This window comes from Cyrtonyx montezumae, unplaced genomic scaffold (assembly GCF_038088225.1).
Source record: "Cyrtonyx montezumae isolate F1298 unplaced genomic scaffold, pur_monq_1.0 scaffold_20, whole genome shotgun sequence".
Classification (NCBI taxonomy): domain Eukaryota; kingdom Metazoa; phylum Chordata; class Aves; order Galliformes; family Odontophoridae; genus Cyrtonyx; species Cyrtonyx montezumae.
In genome coordinates, this window is record NW_027071937.1 from 4,502,744 (window position 1) to 4,520,821 (window position 18,078).

General features: G+C 42.4%; 1 protein-coding gene across 16 annotated transcripts in view; it reads left to right on the forward strand.

Moving 5' to 3' along the window:
* FNBP1 (formin binding protein 1) overlaps positions 1-18,078 on the forward strand; it is a 76,022-nt gene that overhangs the window by 35,685 nt on the left and 22,259 nt on the right. For all 16 annotated transcript variants that reach the window (XM_065737459.1, XM_065737456.1, XM_065737457.1 and 13 more), the window contains exons 7-9: positions 11,608-11,736; positions 13,362-13,508; positions 17,013-17,210. In XM_065737459.1, the coding sequence (XP_065593531.1) occupies positions 11,608-11,736; positions 13,362-13,508; positions 17,013-17,210 (474 nt within the window). The remainder of the gene's footprint in view (positions 1-11,607; positions 11,737-13,361; positions 13,509-17,012; positions 17,211-18,078) is intronic.

The window sequence follows — 18,078 nt, forward strand, 5'->3', positions numbered from 1 at the left end:
CAGTGTCCTGCTGGTAGTATAAACCTTCTGAGGCTTAATGTCTCAGTCCGTTGGCTAATTAAAAATAGGGAGATCTCCCCAGCTGCTTGTATTTGCATACAAATTATAAATGCAAGCAGTTAAATTTCTTCAGTAAGATGGTACCAGAATTTTACATAGCCAATCTGGCTCTGAATACATTTATGCAAAATTGATTTTAACTAGCACCCCAGAGTTTTTAACAGCCGAGCTTGTGAGGGCTCCCTGCAGATGAGTGCTTGTCAGTTGCTGTGTGATCCTGGTAGAAGTGAAATTCCTTCCCTGCTGAGCAGCACTTCAAAGATGTCCTGGCATAAGCAACAGTGATGTATTACCAGGACTGTTGGTTGTGGTCCTCCATTTACAACAGGGCACCTTTTCTTTTTGTTGTTGCTCATCTGCTCAAACGATGCAGAAGTGTAAACCAGAAAGAAGATGTTACAGTGTGTAAAGATAGTCTTGTCTTCACTGAAAAGTTTGGTTCACATAGGTATGAAATAGAATATTGAACATATTTGTTTCTTAAAAAAAAAAAAAAGTGGAAATTTACTTGTATCAAATACTTCACTGAAAGAATGGGAAATGAAATTAAACTGTAGGCAAAGAATCCTTTATAGTCCAAGATTGTCCCTGTAAAAAAAAAAAACCCAAAACCAATAGATTTGCTTTCAAGGAGCCTGCTTCCATTCTGTTCTCAGTTAATTTAATCTTAGGAAGCTATCTAATAGAATTTATTTCTGCACCTATGGGATGTTAAGAAGTTTCTGGTATGCTGAGCATTGTGGAAGTTGAGCAGCAGTTAGCATTAGGGTTGCTATTAGAAAGAAGCCGGGAAGTTTCCCAAAGTGTTACTGTACATCAGAAGGAACAAGCAGCTTTGTGGTCTTGTCGTTTGATGCTTGGCTGCTAGCTGAAAATTCACCCTTTGGATCTGATTATCTGTCACCTTCTGGATTTGCCAGGGCACTTTATGGATAAATGTGTGGAGGGGGTTGTCAGAGATGTAAGGCCACATGCAGGTTTTCCTGGCAGAGGAGGATCATCTCTGCTTTATCTGTATAAAGTGATTCTAAAATACATTATTTGACAGATAAAATTAGGACTTAGCCTAGATTTCTTTTTTTTTTTTTAGCTGGGGTCATGTTAAAGGCACGCAGAGTCATGCCTTACACTATAGGGGCAAGCAGGGTCTGAAGCTCCTTAGTTCTATCTGTGATGAGAGCCTTCTCTGCTCAGAGTGCAGGGTAATGTATGGGGTAAATTGTAGGAAGCACTGCTTGCCTTGGTTCCCTTCCCCTGTAAAGTGGGGCACAGGGGCTTCCCTTCTAAATTTCTCTAGCTTCTGTTGCTTTGTTTTTTTATATATACATATATATACTGTGAGATATATGTTAATACATATATATATACACTTCTCTTTTTGTAAATTACTTACTGCAAAATGAAGCTCAGTGCCACCTTGAAAGGCGAAACGCCTGCTGCAGCCGTGTGTGTTGGCTGATCTCTGGAGAAGGCATTAGTGGACTTTCCAGTCAGTCCGTGGAGTAGATGGAAAAGGTTATCAAAATGAGTGGAATGTGAAATAATATTACTGAACAGAGAGAACAGTGTTTTCCAAGTGCATGTGTTAAACTGGGTTCATCCATGCCAGGCTGTGAATAATGCCCTTTCTTTGCTGTGCTCCACCACGTGACAGGCTCTGCCTTACGTAAGTCCCCCAGAAAATAAGATATTGTTCCCCTGGAGCTGCTGCCAGGGCTGCTCATGCAGCCTCACTCCAGGGAGGTGCAGAAACCACTGGTTTCCAGTGAAGCAGTGTGATGACTTTTCCCTCCTCCTGTTGCAGCAGTTCTAATTTCACTTGCCCCCTCACAGCTTGGCTGCTGCAGTCCTGCTCCTGAAAATCCATCTGGCCAGGAAAGCAGACGGGCTGGCTGTGTTCAGAGCCACTGCTGCTCACTTTGGCTGAGCAAGGTGCTCTTTAGGCAGTGGGATAGGTTGTCCTTATTTCTTGGGCTTGAGATGGACACCTTGGCTGGTTTAGCTTGTACCTGCCAGTATGAGCAGGCGCCAGAGTTAATTTTTGTATCATGCATTACTGAGTAATGGAATTAAAATTCTGCAGTGATCACAATGACAGAAGCTATCAGAAAAAATGTTACTGCAGATCCCTAATGCACTTTTAGTGCTCAACTGAATGAGGATCTAGCCTGCTCGCATCTGTCCATCTTTAAATAGCAATAGCCTTGGACAACCGCAGGAAGAAATTCTCTCAGTAGTGCTGCCAGCTCCCAGCATTGAACATGTCCTTGCTGAAGGATTGCTCTCACTATTACAGTTTGCTGGGGTTAAGTAAGCTGACTAATGGTACTGAAGCGAATGGAGAAGACTTTCCTACTTATTCTCCATTACTGTTCAGGAAAATAACATCTGGTACTGAAGCCCAAACTATTTCTGGGGATCCAGCTCTGGTTCAACACACAGCACGCAGTGCCATTTGTGCTGCTCTGGGGTCTGCTATGGCTGCCTTCATCCCTGCTGCCAGCCAGGCTGTGGTTGATCTAAGGGAGCTGCAGTTCAGCTTTGCTTCCTGATGTTTCCTTTTTTGGTGTTGGTACTGTGGAGCCAAAGGGCTGTGTTCAGGTGTCAGCAATGCTCACAGACTTTGTGCAGCAATGAAATCCAAGGAGGGGGTTATGGCCCTCGTGTTCCCCTTCCTGTGTTTGCATTGAGTCTCTAACTTGCTAACAGCCAGTGTTCATAGAGAGAATGTTTAAGAGAGAATGTGCAGATTTGGCATAAAGGTTTTCTCAGTGCAGTTCAGCAAAGTCAGAGTTGCCGTGTTGCAAACTGTGTATTGTTATAAACTAAGGAAGCGGTGTCACCTGCTGATGAAAATACTGGGAGGACTTGTAGGTGTCACTGTGAGCTTCAGCTTCCCTTGGATCACAGTGGGATGTGTGCTTTTAAAGCAGTTCTTTCAAAAAAAAAAAAAAAAAAAACAACCCCAAAAAAACCCACAGTGGAGTTGCTTCAATTTTTTGACCATTTGGGGAAATGGTCTCTGTCACCAGCACAGTCAGTGTACATATAAGGAAGTGCTCTATTGTTTGTTCCTTCTCTTTAGAGCTGTAATCACTAAAAAGCTGACATCTTTATGGGATAATGTGGTACCCAGCAGTGCCGTTGCAGAGTTCTTGCAATAAAATATTATATATATATATGTAGGCTGTTATTTCTGAAGGGTTATTTTCAAAGTAGATTTTTCAAAATCTGTTTTTAGAGAGGAAGTGGTTGGGGCTACCCGTGCAAGGGGGTGGGATGTTTCTTGCCTCTTGATTTGCACAGCAGCTGAGGAGGGGGGGACAGCAGTTTGAGCTTCTCTGTGTCAGGCAGAATCTCTCTTTGCTGGAGGGGTAGCACAGCTGTATGTTGGCGTCCAGGTAATGACAGTGTGTGCATAGCAGAAAATGAGGTGGATGTGAGTTCCCAGGCTGCTGCCCTCTAGTCAGAGCTAACCACTTGGTTTGGTTTCCTTGTTCCTGATGTGTTAGTGGGGTTACACTTTAAGTGGTTTTAATAGTAACATAAATGTTTTGTGGATCTAGAAGGTGGTGAAGATCAAATTGGCACTTTTAAGACTTTAATTCTCAAAAGCCAATAAGGTCCTGGTGTTGCTAAATGCTTAGGGTGGGATTTTTATTTTGTGCTGTTTTTGCCTGACTCAGTAATCTTGAACCTGCACTCAGCTTCAGTGATTGTGCATTCTCATGTGCTTACTGCAGCTGAACAAAGGCAATTTTAAATGCAACATAGTCTGCATTGCCCCTCTTATCCACAGTGGACGTGTCCATTTATGCTCCATTGCACAGTCATGAACTGAACCATTGGCAGTGCCTTATGAAACACGAATGTAGAAATACTGCTGCTTTGAAAGGTTCTTGGAATAAGCTGATCTTCCTGCTTTTGAAAATATAGTTCTGCTGTCAAGTGTTAAACTGCTTTTCCAGCAGCCAGGCTGCTGCACTGCAGGATGCAAATCTCCTCATTAAGAATTTACACATCTTTCTGATGAAAAATGAACTGAGCTGGGCCCCCAGAGAAATCTCTGATTGTAACACTGATAGCATACAAAGGTTTGCACGGATGCTATTTGCAGCATGCTTAGTCAGAGAGCAGAGCAGGAGGAAGGCTGCATCACTGAGACCTTGCAGACAAACTGGAACAGATATCTCCAGCTCTGTGCTGAACTGCTGCAAAGTTTTACTCATTGAAGTCTGGGGGCATAAACTGCAGCACAGCCAGAGGTGGTGGGTGCCCTCCATCTGCAGACCATGGCTACTAAATGAGCCCTAACATTTTCTGACGTGCTGTTCCATCTGCCCCACAACAGTGGGGTTTATTGTACCATTTCCCTTGCTTAAGCTGCACTTGGGAAATGTAGTGCCCCAGGAAGATGATGTTAGGAGCTGGAAAAACTCTGCAGTGTTTGTGCCACTGGTGGTGTGCTGAATGCTTCTCCTCACTGCGATGAACAGTTCCAGACACTTTACTTCTGTGCTGTGAATTCATAGAAGTGCAGCAGCAGTGTCTCAGTGAATTGTGAGTGAGAAATTGTGGTGAGCTTGGCTTGGTCCATAGCTCACAGAGGGCCCATGTCTGTGCATTTCTTCTTGGGAGAAGTGGATGCTGTGTTAGAGTCGTGTTCTCTGCGCCATGGTGAGATTTGGTTCTGCTCACTAGGCAGCTGCTTTCCTTTTTGTCCACTGATAGCACTGACTGAACTCTCCTGTATCTTTGCTTGTGAAGCACATCTAAATTCTGAGCCATTCAAGGGCAATCTTTTCTTGGTAACGTGATTTAAAGCCATTAGGTTGACATTAGCATAATCTCCCTGGTTTATGCAGACCCCGATCTCCTTTGTGAACTTTGTCTTCCTAATTGGCAGTGCAGTGTGAAGGGAGTCCCTTAGCACTGTATTTGCATTTCTGGTAGAGTAAGCCTTGTTTACAGCCTGCCATCAGCAGTGCTCTGTGATGAAATAGCAGCTGTTTCCCTTTTGGAACCATGGCTCATTTATGAGCTTTGATTTCTGGTATTAAGGGTTGATGATTGCAGTAATACTAGCTGCAAAACATGCTAAATATCCTTTTGAATCCCATACAGGCACTGTATTTGGTGTTAGGAGATCAAGAAACAGAAGCACCAGTCAGTCTTAGTATAGGATAAGGAAATCCATCTGAATTTGTTTCCCATTTGAGGTACTCCTCTGCAGTAACTTGATGATGTCACAACAATGCAGCTGTACTGGGAGCTGGATTGCTAAATGGAGCGAGCGAGGCAGGGTTGTGAAGGGGAGAGCTCAGAACAACTCTGAATTAAGGATCGGCTGCAGTTAGGATTGAAAGTGTAGCATAAATGACATGCTTAGCCAACGCAAAGCAATTAGCCCAAGCCATGTGGTTTGAAAGCTCTGCAGTCATTCTTTATTCTGTCAAAAAAATATTTTGACAGATTTCTTTGTTTGGAAGGGAACTGGGGGGATAAAAGAAACACGCCTCAGAATGAAGCTGATTGTCTGATAGCTGTTGAGTGTAAGTGCACGTGTTGTACCCGGAGAGCTGGGTGCTAAGGCTAGCAAATTCATCTGGTCGCTTTCTTCAGCCCTGACTATTCCTTCTGCATTGGCGGTGTTTGTTAAATCTTTGTTGGAGAGAGATGGCTAGAGCCATGCCCAGTATGCAAAGTATGATCTAACAGATGTATTATGCAGTCCTGAAATAATTTCCATTATTTATATTCCATACTTAGGTTTATATACTGCAGAATGTAATTGCTTTTGTTGCTAGAACTAAACAGATCTCCAGGAATCATTTAAACAGTCAGCCAGTGCTCCAGATGCTTCTCTAGCAATCTCCTTGCTCAGTTTCAAGTATCCTTTCACCCACTGTGCAAACACTTAATTGTTTGGAGCAAATTATGTTGGTTTATTTATTGGGGGGTATCCTCGTGGGGCTGGGTTTCCCTGGGCAGCGTGGCAGAGATTTATCCATCTGACCAACTCGTGTGCTTCACCATTTGGACACCCAGGCAGTTTTCACATGCAGTATTTGTGGCATGAGGATGGCTGTGGGAGGAGACCAAAATCTGGATTCAGGGCACAGTAATTTCTGTAGAGCCTTGGAGCTGTGTCCTGATGTACTTCTGGTGCATAACACTGCTGTGCTTGCTGCTGTCCTCCCTTCTTACATAATGGCCTCCCCTTACAATCCATGTAGATGGTTGTGAACACTTGTCATGCTACACTGACTACATCAACTGAATGGGCCAAAGAATAAATAGCAGTACCTTTGTTTTATGTGGGGATATGGCAGCACTCAAATTTGTGCAAGGGAGTCTGCTGTAGAACTGAGGCTTGAAGCCAGGCCACTGAGGTCTTGGGCTTGTCCACTTAGGTGAGATTCCAAGCAACCTCTAGCTGCTGGGCTCCCTTACCCAGCTGCCTCTGATCGTGTTGCAGGACTGGCCCTGTGAGCAGAGGGCTGACACAGCTAGATGAGTCCTAGCTGCAATCCCATTCTTCTTAGAGTCCAGATAGGACCAGTGCAATTTAAGAGTTAGGTGCAGTGTGCCTGCTGTGTTGCTCTCATGCAGCTCATTAGAGTTCTGGTGGTGGTTTGTTGCTTTAGTACATATCTTAGTGTGCACTGCTGTCATCCAGCAGAATTAGGTGGACTACAAACTCGTGAGATAACGATTCTGAGCACTGATTGTAAAGGTTTTCCATCACATCAGCTCTTTGCTCATTTGTATAGTTTGTCTAACCAAAGGTTTTCAAGGAACCACTGGCTGTCAGACTTTTTCCTGCTCTTTTTAGTATTGAAAATGGGGACTTGTCTTTGTCCTTTCCTGTCTGTTACTTTGCATGTCCCATTCTGCCCTCTCGCTTTTAGGAAAGCAGTTTTTTCTTTTGCTTGTCAATTCAGAGAGACCAAACTGGTTATTGTAAAATAGTAAACAAAGGAGCTTGACTTGGAGGCTATGTAAATCAAAGCCTGCAGCCCTGGCCCTGTGTCCGAGCCTGTGGCAGGAATCCCACTGTTCTCAATGCTTCTGCAAACGCTGCCAGCGGTGCCGCCGGTGGAGCTGGTGCCTGCTCACAGCAGAGCAGCAGCACGAGCTCATCAGGGCAGGGACAGCCAGAGCCTGCAGCTGGGAAATCTGTGAGCTATTGAGAGCATTCCTGAAACTGGTCAAGTGTTCAAGTCTGCCTTTATCATTAACTTATTTTTGAAGGGTTTGGGCAGTTGAAGAGGGCTGGATTTTTGTGTTTGCATTTTAGTCTGCTCTTGGATTTCCCAAAGACAGATCTATTTTGGCAGACGGGGGCTTGGCGGTGATGCATCTCACATGCTGTCTGGGTTTGTTGGTGTTTGAAAAAGAGGAGGCAGAAGAAAGCAAGCTGCCCCAGCATTTTGACTGGAAACTCTGCCATCCTGGACAGAGCGGCAGCTGAGCTGTTCCACTCAGCAGATCAGCTTAATAGCAGCCAAAGCTTTTTTTCTGCCCTTTTCAGTTATTCATATCGCTCCCACCATCGCAGCCTTGAGGAGCTGCATTTTTTTTGTCTGTGTAAACCCAAAAGACAGTGCATCTATTGACTCTCTTGCTGTTTCTGGAATGTGTCTTGCAAAATTGTTATCAGCAAAATATCCTTCATTCTTTTTTATTTTGGAGACAGTAACAGCAGAAAGTATGTGTGTGTGTATGTATATGTTTAAGTTTACGCTTCCTTTACATATACTTAAAATACTGCTTTGGTAAGATTGTGTTTAAATCTGAATTGCCACGATGGTGGAAACCCAGAGCTTACCAGCACACTCACTGCAGGGTTCATTGTGCTGCAGATGCTGGGCTGACCTTCGTTCTAGGTTAGCTCTCCCTCGTGAGAAGTGCTTTAGTGTATGTGACCTCTGGGTTTTACTGCTGCAGTGTGAGTTCAGAGAAGAATTACCTTAAAAAAAATACAGAGATACTTTGAAGTGGAGTTTATGCTCATGTACGCTGCACGTGTTTATCTGGGGCCTAAAAGGTGGTACAGAGGTCCACTCAGAGGGAAGGAGATTATGGATTTCTTTAAAAAACATGTGCAGAATCTGAGCACCTTTCACCAGGAGGAGCGAGCTGCTTTTCTTCTCTACTCAAATCTTTTTAACGGAGATGCTTTTTTTCTACTTTTTCATGCTGCTGCAAGTGAACTCGTTAATTTATTTATGTGACCTCATTTATTCTTCCTCTCGAGGAGGAGCTTATTTTTTTCTATCATTACGAGTACCTAGTCCTAACTTCTGTTATAATCAGGAGTGATCTGGCAGTCTTTTAACATTAATTCTAAACCCTGAGAAGCTCTGAAGCTGTATGCATGCCAAAAAGAGCAGCGAAGAAAGCAAAAAATGTTTTTCTGTGAAGTTCAACTGTAAATTGCTCCTGAAATAGCTCCTGTGACTCTGTGCAGCTCCAGGCCACTGTGTCCATGACACTCAGTATGAAACTTAAGGTCATCAACTCATATTTTATCATTATGCTTCAGGAGAAAATAGAAATGTAGGATTAACTGAATTGCATTTTACAACTGGAAGTGATGATGTTAGAGTAAGTGACATACTCAAATGAAGTATTAAAAAAAATTCTACTTAAAAAAATTTATATTTTAAGAACCAAATACCTCATTGGAAAAATATTTGAGCTGTTTGAAGCTTGCCAAATGCATTAAATGGACAGCAGAAAGAAAACGTCATTGGGGCTCTCGTACAGAAATCTGTGGTTTTGGAATGGACCCAATTTTACTTCTTCATCTCCTGCCTTCTCTTATTTGGGGCCAGTTAAGATAGTTTTGGAAACACGGGGCATCTACTCCTGTATGCATTTAGCTCAGAGTGACTTTGCTCGTACCCAACCAATGAGGTTGCTCATGAGGAAGAACTCTGTCTGAATGTTTGCTGGGGTGCCTGGGAATATGTAATTGCGAAGTCCTTGTTCAGTGGTTTAAACAGTAGAGTTGAGGGACAAATTCCTGAGTTGTGCTACTTAAACAGATAAAAAGGCCCAGCCCCACTTGCACAGTTGTCTGCCATAGAAGCTGGTTCAAACAATGGATTGCTCTTAGGTAGATAAGGAGACTGGTCCTCACAAATGAATATTGATCTCCAGCAGCTGGGACTTGAGGAAGAGGCTGAGAGCTTCTTCTTGCAGCCTTTCTGTGGCTGACTTTGTTTTGCTGGTGTATTTTCATTTGTAGTACAAGGCTGTATTGTTTCCCATCATGTTTAATGTAGCATTACGTGTGTGGATGATAAAGTTTAATACGTTATATGGAGCCCTTGGGCAGAAAAAGAATTGCTATGGCTCCTTGGTATTTCATTGCAGCAGGTCAGTGTTAGGTATGCTTCTGTTGCAGGAGCTGGTGGGCAGTAAAAGCTCCTGGAGAACAAGCAGCATTGAAAGCTTTCCCTGTCAGATTTTTTTATTTAATTATAGTTACATTCTTGCCCACTTTATGCTGCCGTTTCATCTGCTGTGTGGCATTCAGTGCCCAGCATTTGTCATTGTGCTTCAAAAATAATAATTTTTGTACAGAGAATAAGAAAGGTGATCTAGGAAACTACTTCACTGACAGCACTCACAAAGAAAATAACAGAATCACGGCTAAATAAATTACGAGGTGAGATGTGTGAGCTGGACAAGTGGAAGGGAAGCCTATTTCTTTGCAAATTGAGATTTGAAACCTTCTGGCAGAATTTGTTCGCTTCCAGTTAGGATTACTAAAATGTTCCGTGATTTGGTATTTCATGGATTTATTGTCAGGAAACTATTGTCTGCCTGGAATAGTTCAAAGAATAACCCCACTCTGAACTGCTTTCAGTGGGAGCCCACTACTTAGAAAATATTACTATTATCTGTTGCATTGTGTTCCCTGAAATAGCAAGAAAATATTTTTAAGCTTTTTTTTTTTAAAGTGGTCTTTCTCGTTTCTGAAAAACCTCTTTAAGAAAGTTGAGAGAGTGCTTGAAACCTAATGCTTCTGAGTACCTGTAGCTCTGTTCCATGGCAAAGTAGTCAGCACAGGGTGAGGAAACCATGAGTGCCTGAAAAAGGAGCAGGATGGGCTCAGTTTCCAAAGCCAAACAGCCTGGCTCCCTCTGACTGCTGCAATGAGGGTTTGGTTCCCAGCCATGGAGCAGGGGGTGGTGTTTGAGATGGAGGGGGTACGTGGGAGCCCAGTGAGGATGGATGGATGCCAGCTGTGAATTGGCATGACAGGGGCCTCAAGGCTCAAGTGATGTGGGGTAGAGAGCAAAGGCAGATGGGTGCAGGGAGCTGTGTAGAAAGGAGAGAGAAGGAAGAGCTTCTGTATGAAGGCCAACCACAAGGAGAGAAAAGGCAGCTAAAATAAACAGATGGGATAGGCAGCTAGGGAATAATGTTGGGCAGTGAAAGAGATAACAGAAGGCCTTAGGGAAGCAGAACTGTAAGAGAGATCTGAAAATATGAGAGGGTCACTTGGGGACAGATTGTTCTAGGCAAAGAAGGGAGGGTGCCCAGTGCTCTGCTATGCTGGGTAGCAAAGCAAATCTGCATGGGTAAAAATAGGAAGGAGTTGTGTCTCAGCTGCTCCTCAGGCTCCTATTTCCTTGCCTACTTTGTGCCAGCTTGGTTCAAGTGAGCAGAGATAAGACTTTACAGAGAAGTGTGGTGGGAGCGTGAATTTTAAGATGTTTTGTCGTGATGGTGTTGGCTGAGGCATGTGAAATGAGACAAACGTTTTTGTCCCTCCTCTGTCTCCAAAACATACTGCTAGCCAACAGGTAGGTGGTGTGTTAGAGAAAAGAGGTGCTGTCCAACAGAGCTTTCAGTGGAAGAAGTGCTTGTAAGTGTCCTGAATAAGCCCTTGCCCTTAAGGAAATACTGGAGGGACAAATTTAGTACAATGTTTGACATGTAGTATGAAGAAAGGCTGTTTCTGAGTGCAGAATGATTCATAGAAGGAACATATTGCAGCACAAGAAAAGGATAGCAGCTGCAAGCATCAAGGGCTGCATGCTACCCAGAGGAAACTGGCACTGCCTTCTGCTCAATTGGTGGCAGAAAATTTATTCTATGAAGATAGAAAACAACTAGAGATGTTTGTTCTGACGACGCATCTGAGCTGTGAGAACTATCGCTTCTTAGGCAAAGTAGGAAAGCAAGTCTCTCATGTGACAGACTTTGACCAATTTAACTTAATTTGAAATTATAAACGCTTGTAAGAATATGTAGGAATATATGCCAGTCTGACAGAAAGAAAGAAACATGGCAGGACCTTCAACAGAAGAAAGAGAATTGAATTCCAGCAGTGCACTCTGTGCACTTATGCAGGAACACAATGGTTCACAAATGTTTGTGGGTAAGAGTAAGCCAAAAGTGGAAATGTTCAGAACCCATATGCTGAAGTTTTTGTGCTGCCTACTGGTAAGAGTGGTAAGACAAGTAACACGATGCCATTTATTTCCAAGTGGTATAGGTTAAAATTTTCTTTTGACGTTTCTTTAGGCAAGACAGCAAGCCCAGCTGCGGCATCAATTGGCAGAAGACAGCAAAGCAGAATATTCTTCCACTCTACAGAAGTTCAACAGTGAGCAGCATGATCATTACTACACACACATACCAAACATCTTCCAGGTAAAGCTCACTGATGCTGTTCTAGAGAAGTTCAGTGTCTCGTGATAAAAGCCAAGGGACGTGTTGCCTGTTGGCTCAGTTCTTTTATTTGGTGATTTTGTCCACACTGGCAGTTTTTGTATACAGTCTGCCAACACGAGAGATGGAGAGCTTGGTAGGAAAAATTGTGCCCTTCTATTAGGAGGAAGGCAACAATGAATTGTCATGACAGATTATGATAGTCTTTGGAATTGTTCACAATCTTGCTGTATTAAGCTCTTGTGTCTGTGCAGCTGGGGAATGAGAGCATTATTTGCATTGTTGGAGCAGGAGGCAGCTGGGGCATCCTTCTATCTGTAAAGCTTCGTGGTCCTTTGTAACCTATTTTGAAATCAGATTTCACAGATGTTAAATTTAAACCCCAATAATTCTGTAATAGCAAATGTCAAAGAATTTAAGGAAGCTTGCTGACTGTCTTATGATGCTTAAAGAAAGACAGTAGACAGAGAACAAAAAAGCTATCAGTGTGCTTGGCTGAACAAAGAGATTAATGCTGTAGAGCAGAAGTTCTAAATGACTGTTCCATTGTAATGGGTCGTAAGAGTCAAGAAGTGGAACATGTAACCTCTTTAAGGAGGGGAAATGTCACATGCTTATCATCTGATAAGAAATAGCTAATACTTGCATTGCAAATAGGCATTTTCTTATTCACAACTGGAGTTTTTTAGCTAAATGGACATCTTCTCTTTTGCTCATGGTATTTCAAACCACTGTCTTCAGATAAATTATCCCTGGCATTATTATAAAAGTAACCTGATGTATTTAACACTAAATGCAGTGAATGCTTTGATTCAAGGATGCAAGTTGTGCACGTGCATCCTCTTAACTATGAACTAACAAACAAGATCTGGTGCTTTCTTTTAGCTGCTGAAATTACAGATGAGGATTTTTAGGTTGACAGTGTTCTGTAAGATTCTGCAGTCTTACATGAAGCAGGCAGTTCTTGTTCGAGCCCTTCTGTATCCTGTGGCTATAATGTGTCCTAATAGTGTTATGCCACATCCACTTACCCTCTGTTCTAAATCAGAGATCCATGCAATAGATGCTGGAGATTGTGACACTGAATCCGCTGAGGAACAGGGAGCATATGTTGAGAAGCACACGTGTAAACGATATGGTGTGCAGGACTGCCTGTAAACCAGAAATCAATATCTGGGGGAAAGGGGGGAATAAAAAATCCAAGGGAATAAAAATATTAAGTGCAATGAAAATAAAATCTTTCACAATGTGTTGGAGAAAATGAAAGAAAATTTAATGTTTCCAAAATATGTTAATGGCTTTAAGAACCATTAGAAATGTCTAAAGCTGGGATTTTGACAAATCAGCATTTGTCAGTGTACAAAGTTAACTGATAAATTCCCTGTAACAGTAACACAGATTGCTGCTAGAATGGTGTTTAGATGTTGGAAGGAACTATATCAATTACTGCCTTTTTAGAACAGCTGTCCTCATTTGTCTGTTCTTAAGTATATATATATATGTTAAACAATGCATTTTAAAGCAGCCAGTGTATGCTAGGGAGAAAAATTGTTTGAAACAGTGAAGTGATTGTTGATATGTGATCTGAATGACATCTCATCTTTTAGAAAATCCAAGAGATGGAGGAAAGAAGAATTGTGAGGATAGGTGAATCCATGAAAACTTTTGCAGAGATTGACCGCCAGGTGATCCCTATCATTGGAAAGTGTCTGGATGAAATAACAAAGGCTGCAGAGTCAGTTGATCACAAGAATGTAAGTGTCACGTTGCTTGTATTGTCGACTGTCATCTTTAGTAGTGATGGCTTTGTGAAGAGAGATACAAATGCTGGGTCCAAGCTGCAGCATGAGGGCTTTTATAGTCATAGAACTAAAACAAATAATGGGCTCTTGCCCCAAACTACTTTGTCTGAGGAAGATTAATTCCTAAATCTACTTAACACCAGGATATGCTATGCTTTCTTTTCTTTTAGGAATATTCTCGTCTTTTGATAGGATAATGACATCTTGAAATAACTGTTATTCAAGATGAGGATTCTGCCCAGAATAAGGAGAAGTATGGGCATTATTCCAGATATCTAATCACCACCAATTCTTACTCAGACGGGTTCTATACTCTTCTAATAATAGAAGTAATTAAAATGTTGGCTTCATTGATTATTGCAACAGTTCTGGCCAAATTTCTACTTCATTTTAAATTCTTCATTTGAAGAATTGAGACTTGCTAGCAATCTGTGAATGAGTTCTCGTAAACCTTAACTTTTGAACATCATTGTAGGAATAAAAATAAGCGTCCCTCATGAAAGCTGATAAGGAGTTCAGCTGAGCTTCCTGATGTACGGTTAGCACAAGGGCAAATGTGTTTCTGAAAACAAAATAGAAATGATCCACTCCCTTTGTAAATGAGGTCTGTGCCTGCTCTTTCTGCCCTTCTCATGGATCACATTAGTGCTTCAAATACAAACAGCATGTGTCTTGCTGTCTGTTTGAAATTCCCATACGTCTTTTTCTCTGGAATCTTTTCTGAGCTGTTCAGTGCCCAGAGACTGCAGTTAATTGGCAGCACAAGCCTGAGGCTGAGGTTTTGAAATGAATCCCCTACTTTTGCACGGAGGTTGCTCTCCCAGAGAGCAGGATGGGAAACCAAGGAATCTGAAGGTTACCGTTTCCTTTTTGGGGTAGGAGAAGGAGCACCAATTCCCATGTTTGAACAGTGTACCCTGTTTGGGGTGCAACTCTCGGTGCTGTATGGCAAAAATCACCGGGGAGAGATTCTTAGCTGCACCCACTCTGCTCAAATCTACAAGCACAGTCTAAGGGGAACACACAAACTGTTTAAGCTGAGTACTTGAGCCAGAATGAATTTGTACTCAACTTGGTCTCTTGCACACGGATGTATCAGATGGTGCCTCATGTGCACAAGTGTGACATTAGAACAAGGTGCTTGAGCTCTGATAGCTTATGGATCTTATAATATCAACAGAAATGTACTTAACTACATTTGTTACAAATGAACCATTACAGAAGATTTAGCTTGTTCTGTCTGGGCAACAGTAATGTCCACAAAGGCTTGCCTTAAAATATCACTGAGGGCTTTATGTCTCTGGAACAGTGGTTTCTCACCTTGACTCTAATAAAGGTGTACGCTTGTTCCCGTGTTCTCTAGGGCATGTGTCCTACTGCTTTATGAGCAGCCATAGGTGCAGACAGCAGCAGCTGAACATCTTGTTCTGCTTTGGCCAGTCATGTAAGCTGCTATAGCAGACCTTTCCCATCTCATCCACTAAAAGTTTAAGAAGCAAGTTTGGCTCTTAGGCTGCTATCAGAAAAGTTTCTTCTCTTTGAAAGATTTAAATTGAAGTTTATCTCCTTTACTCATCTCTTTCAAGCCTGAAAATTTTTGGATGGGAAAGTCAACTAGATCTGAGCTGTAGTCAGCTTTGAAAATGAGGTCAGATTCCAAGCAAGTTGAATGCAAGGACAGCTGGTTATAACATAACTAGTACAATGGTGAGCAATACTGAGAGCCTGCTGAGCAGGAAGAGCTTCATGTGAAACTCCAGGCTCACACAGACACGTTTCCCAGCTGGGAGGAGATCTCAAGGATCTGGTGATGGTAAACAAAAATACACAGTCTCGCCGAACTGGAGATGTAAGAGCTCAGACACTGTGGTACTGAGAAAAGGCAGTGATGCATCTGGAGTCCTTACGTAGCTCCTGACTGGTGTTCTTTGGTTTTATTGTCACTTGTTCTACCCAGCTATCGTGTACAGAGTCACTAAAGAAAGGGAGAGGGTAAGTGAAAGCTCTGCTGTTGGTGTGGTAGCTTCAGTTTGGAAGCCAGGCCTTTAAATTTAACAGCCACAGCAAGTTCAGAGAGTGTATTTGTCAGAAAGAAAATAATTAGAGAGCAGCAGTTGTAGTGCTTTACCTTGTGTACCAGACTGAGTCAGCCCTCGCTGAGAGGATGTAAGAACCTGCAAATTCTGCAACTTTTTTTTTTTGCTGTCAGTAAAACCTTCCCAGCTGATGGGAACATTAGTATTTTACAAAGGAAAAACAAAATGTAAGCACGACTTTGCAGTTCACAACCTACTTCAGCTTCAGGTTTCTTACCAACGCTGACCAGTGAAGGGGTTTCCATGGCACTTATGAACTGCTGTGATTGCCACTGTCAGACCTGTGTAGCACAGCAGTGCAGTGGGTCAGGATGTAGTTCGGTTGAAGCTCTGGCAGCACAGGCTGCTAACAGCAGGCTTCCATTCCACAGCCACCTCTGCCTGCCCTGCCATCCAGAGCTGCCAGTGGGATTCTCAGACTGCTTTTTTTTTTTTTTCAAGGCCCCTATTTCATTAGGTGGTGTTGAGAACTAAAATGATATCTGGAAAATACATTATTATTCCATGCAGCTTAAAAATGACAAAGTTCTGCCTCCTGCCCACTAGCGAAATGGGCAGATGGGCTTAGCTGGGAAATTTGCAGCCGTGCAGGCAGAATTGCTTTATGCCCTCACAGAAGTCTTTACAACTCCCAGTAAGCAATGGAAACTCTCTGGAGTTAGCTGGTAGCACTGGTTAGCCCTGTGTTCCCAACACAGCTATAAATACACCTCTGTTCAATCCTTCCTAACAACGCAGAGGTTGCGTTACAGGGGTAGGCTGGAGTGACTGCTAAGTGAACCTCTGCAGAATTTGCTCCAGCAGCAGATAGAATTAATTTGTTATGGATTTGGGAGTTCCTGTTATGACATTATCTCTTTGTGATATGTGGAGCATGCTGTTTATTTTTAGCTCAATTGTAGTGGAAGGATGTTTGGACTAAATAGAGGGAACACTGTACAATTAAAAGAGGGGAAAAAAACAAAAGAGAAGGATAAAAAAAGGCTTTAGGCCTAGGATAAAGTAGCAGTAGTGGATTTTATGTAACCTCGTGTCTTTTCTTTCTTCTTTCATCTTACTTTCATCATTGTTAAAAATCTCTTCAAACTTTCACATCTACAAAAGTTCTAATGTCAATCTGGGATGAGGTAATGGAGGAGGTGTTGCTTTACCCCCTTTACAAGCTGTACCTGAATTCCACAGTGCACCTGATAGACTGAGGATCTCAAGCCTTAATTTGCTACACATTCCCCAGGTTACCTTTGCAAAGCTTTTCTTAAAGCTGTGCTTTGCTTAATTGCACCTGAATATGTATATCACCAGTGTGCTGACAGCCTTCATCTGTGGTGCTTATGCTTGTACTTGATCTGTCCCATTTCAGGATTCACAGATGGTAATAGAAGCCTTTAAATCAGGGTTCGAGCCCCCAGGAGATGTTGACTTTGAGGACTTCACTCAGCCCATGAAGCGGACTGTCTCTGAGACCAGCCTCTCCAACTCCAGAGCGGATGGGAAGTATGAGCCGAAGTTTGGTGGCAAATCCAAGGGCAAGTTATGGCCATTCATCAAGAAAAATAAGGTACTGACCTGCAATGTGGTGTTAGCTAGTATGCTTGTAGTCAGTAGCTTCTGTCTTGTCTTGAGATCTGGGCAATTACAGATTTTAAAGAGAACTTCAATTTCAGAAAGTTAATGACTAATGCCTTAATATGATGTTTTGTTGTAGTCTTTGGTTGCTTAAAGTTTTTTTTAATATATCTTCAAAGTTTTTTCTTTGTAATTGCTTTAATTATGTTGCAGTTTTTACATTAATTTAATTGTCATGTCTTTGCCATGGTCCATTTCTGTTCCTAACTCAGAAGGAATTGCATACCACTTACTTAGTGTCACGTGTGCTAACTAACATTATTACTTCTGGGGAGCTTTGATGTGTCATTACTGTTTTGGCACCTCTGAAACTCTTTGACTTTTCATTTGTGACCTCCTCAGTCTGTGCACTGCGTTCTGCAGTCGGGTGGTGGGGAGCAAGGAATTGCTGCAGTTCTCTCTTCTTTAGCATAACTAATGGAGCACAGCTAACTGAGCAGTTGACTTTTTAAAGACCATGTTAACTTACATAGCCATTAAACCCTTTTGATTTCACTGTCATATTTTACACCATAATGCATGGCACCGTACATCTGAGGATACCAGAATGTGTCAGGATGACTGCGCTGTATCAGTTTACAGTAACACTGATGGAAGCCCAGAGCAGCTTCACTGTTTTGATCTCACCCTTGCTCTGACCCTTAGCAAATCTCTTTTACTAATGGCATTGATAATCCAAAAGCCTACCTGATCAAAATGGGTCGTTCCTCTTGTGCTGGTAGAAGGGAGAAGTTGGCTGTCTGGTGCTCACATTAGTGTAGCCAAAAGCAAAAAAAAAAATAATAGGACCAACTCCTGAA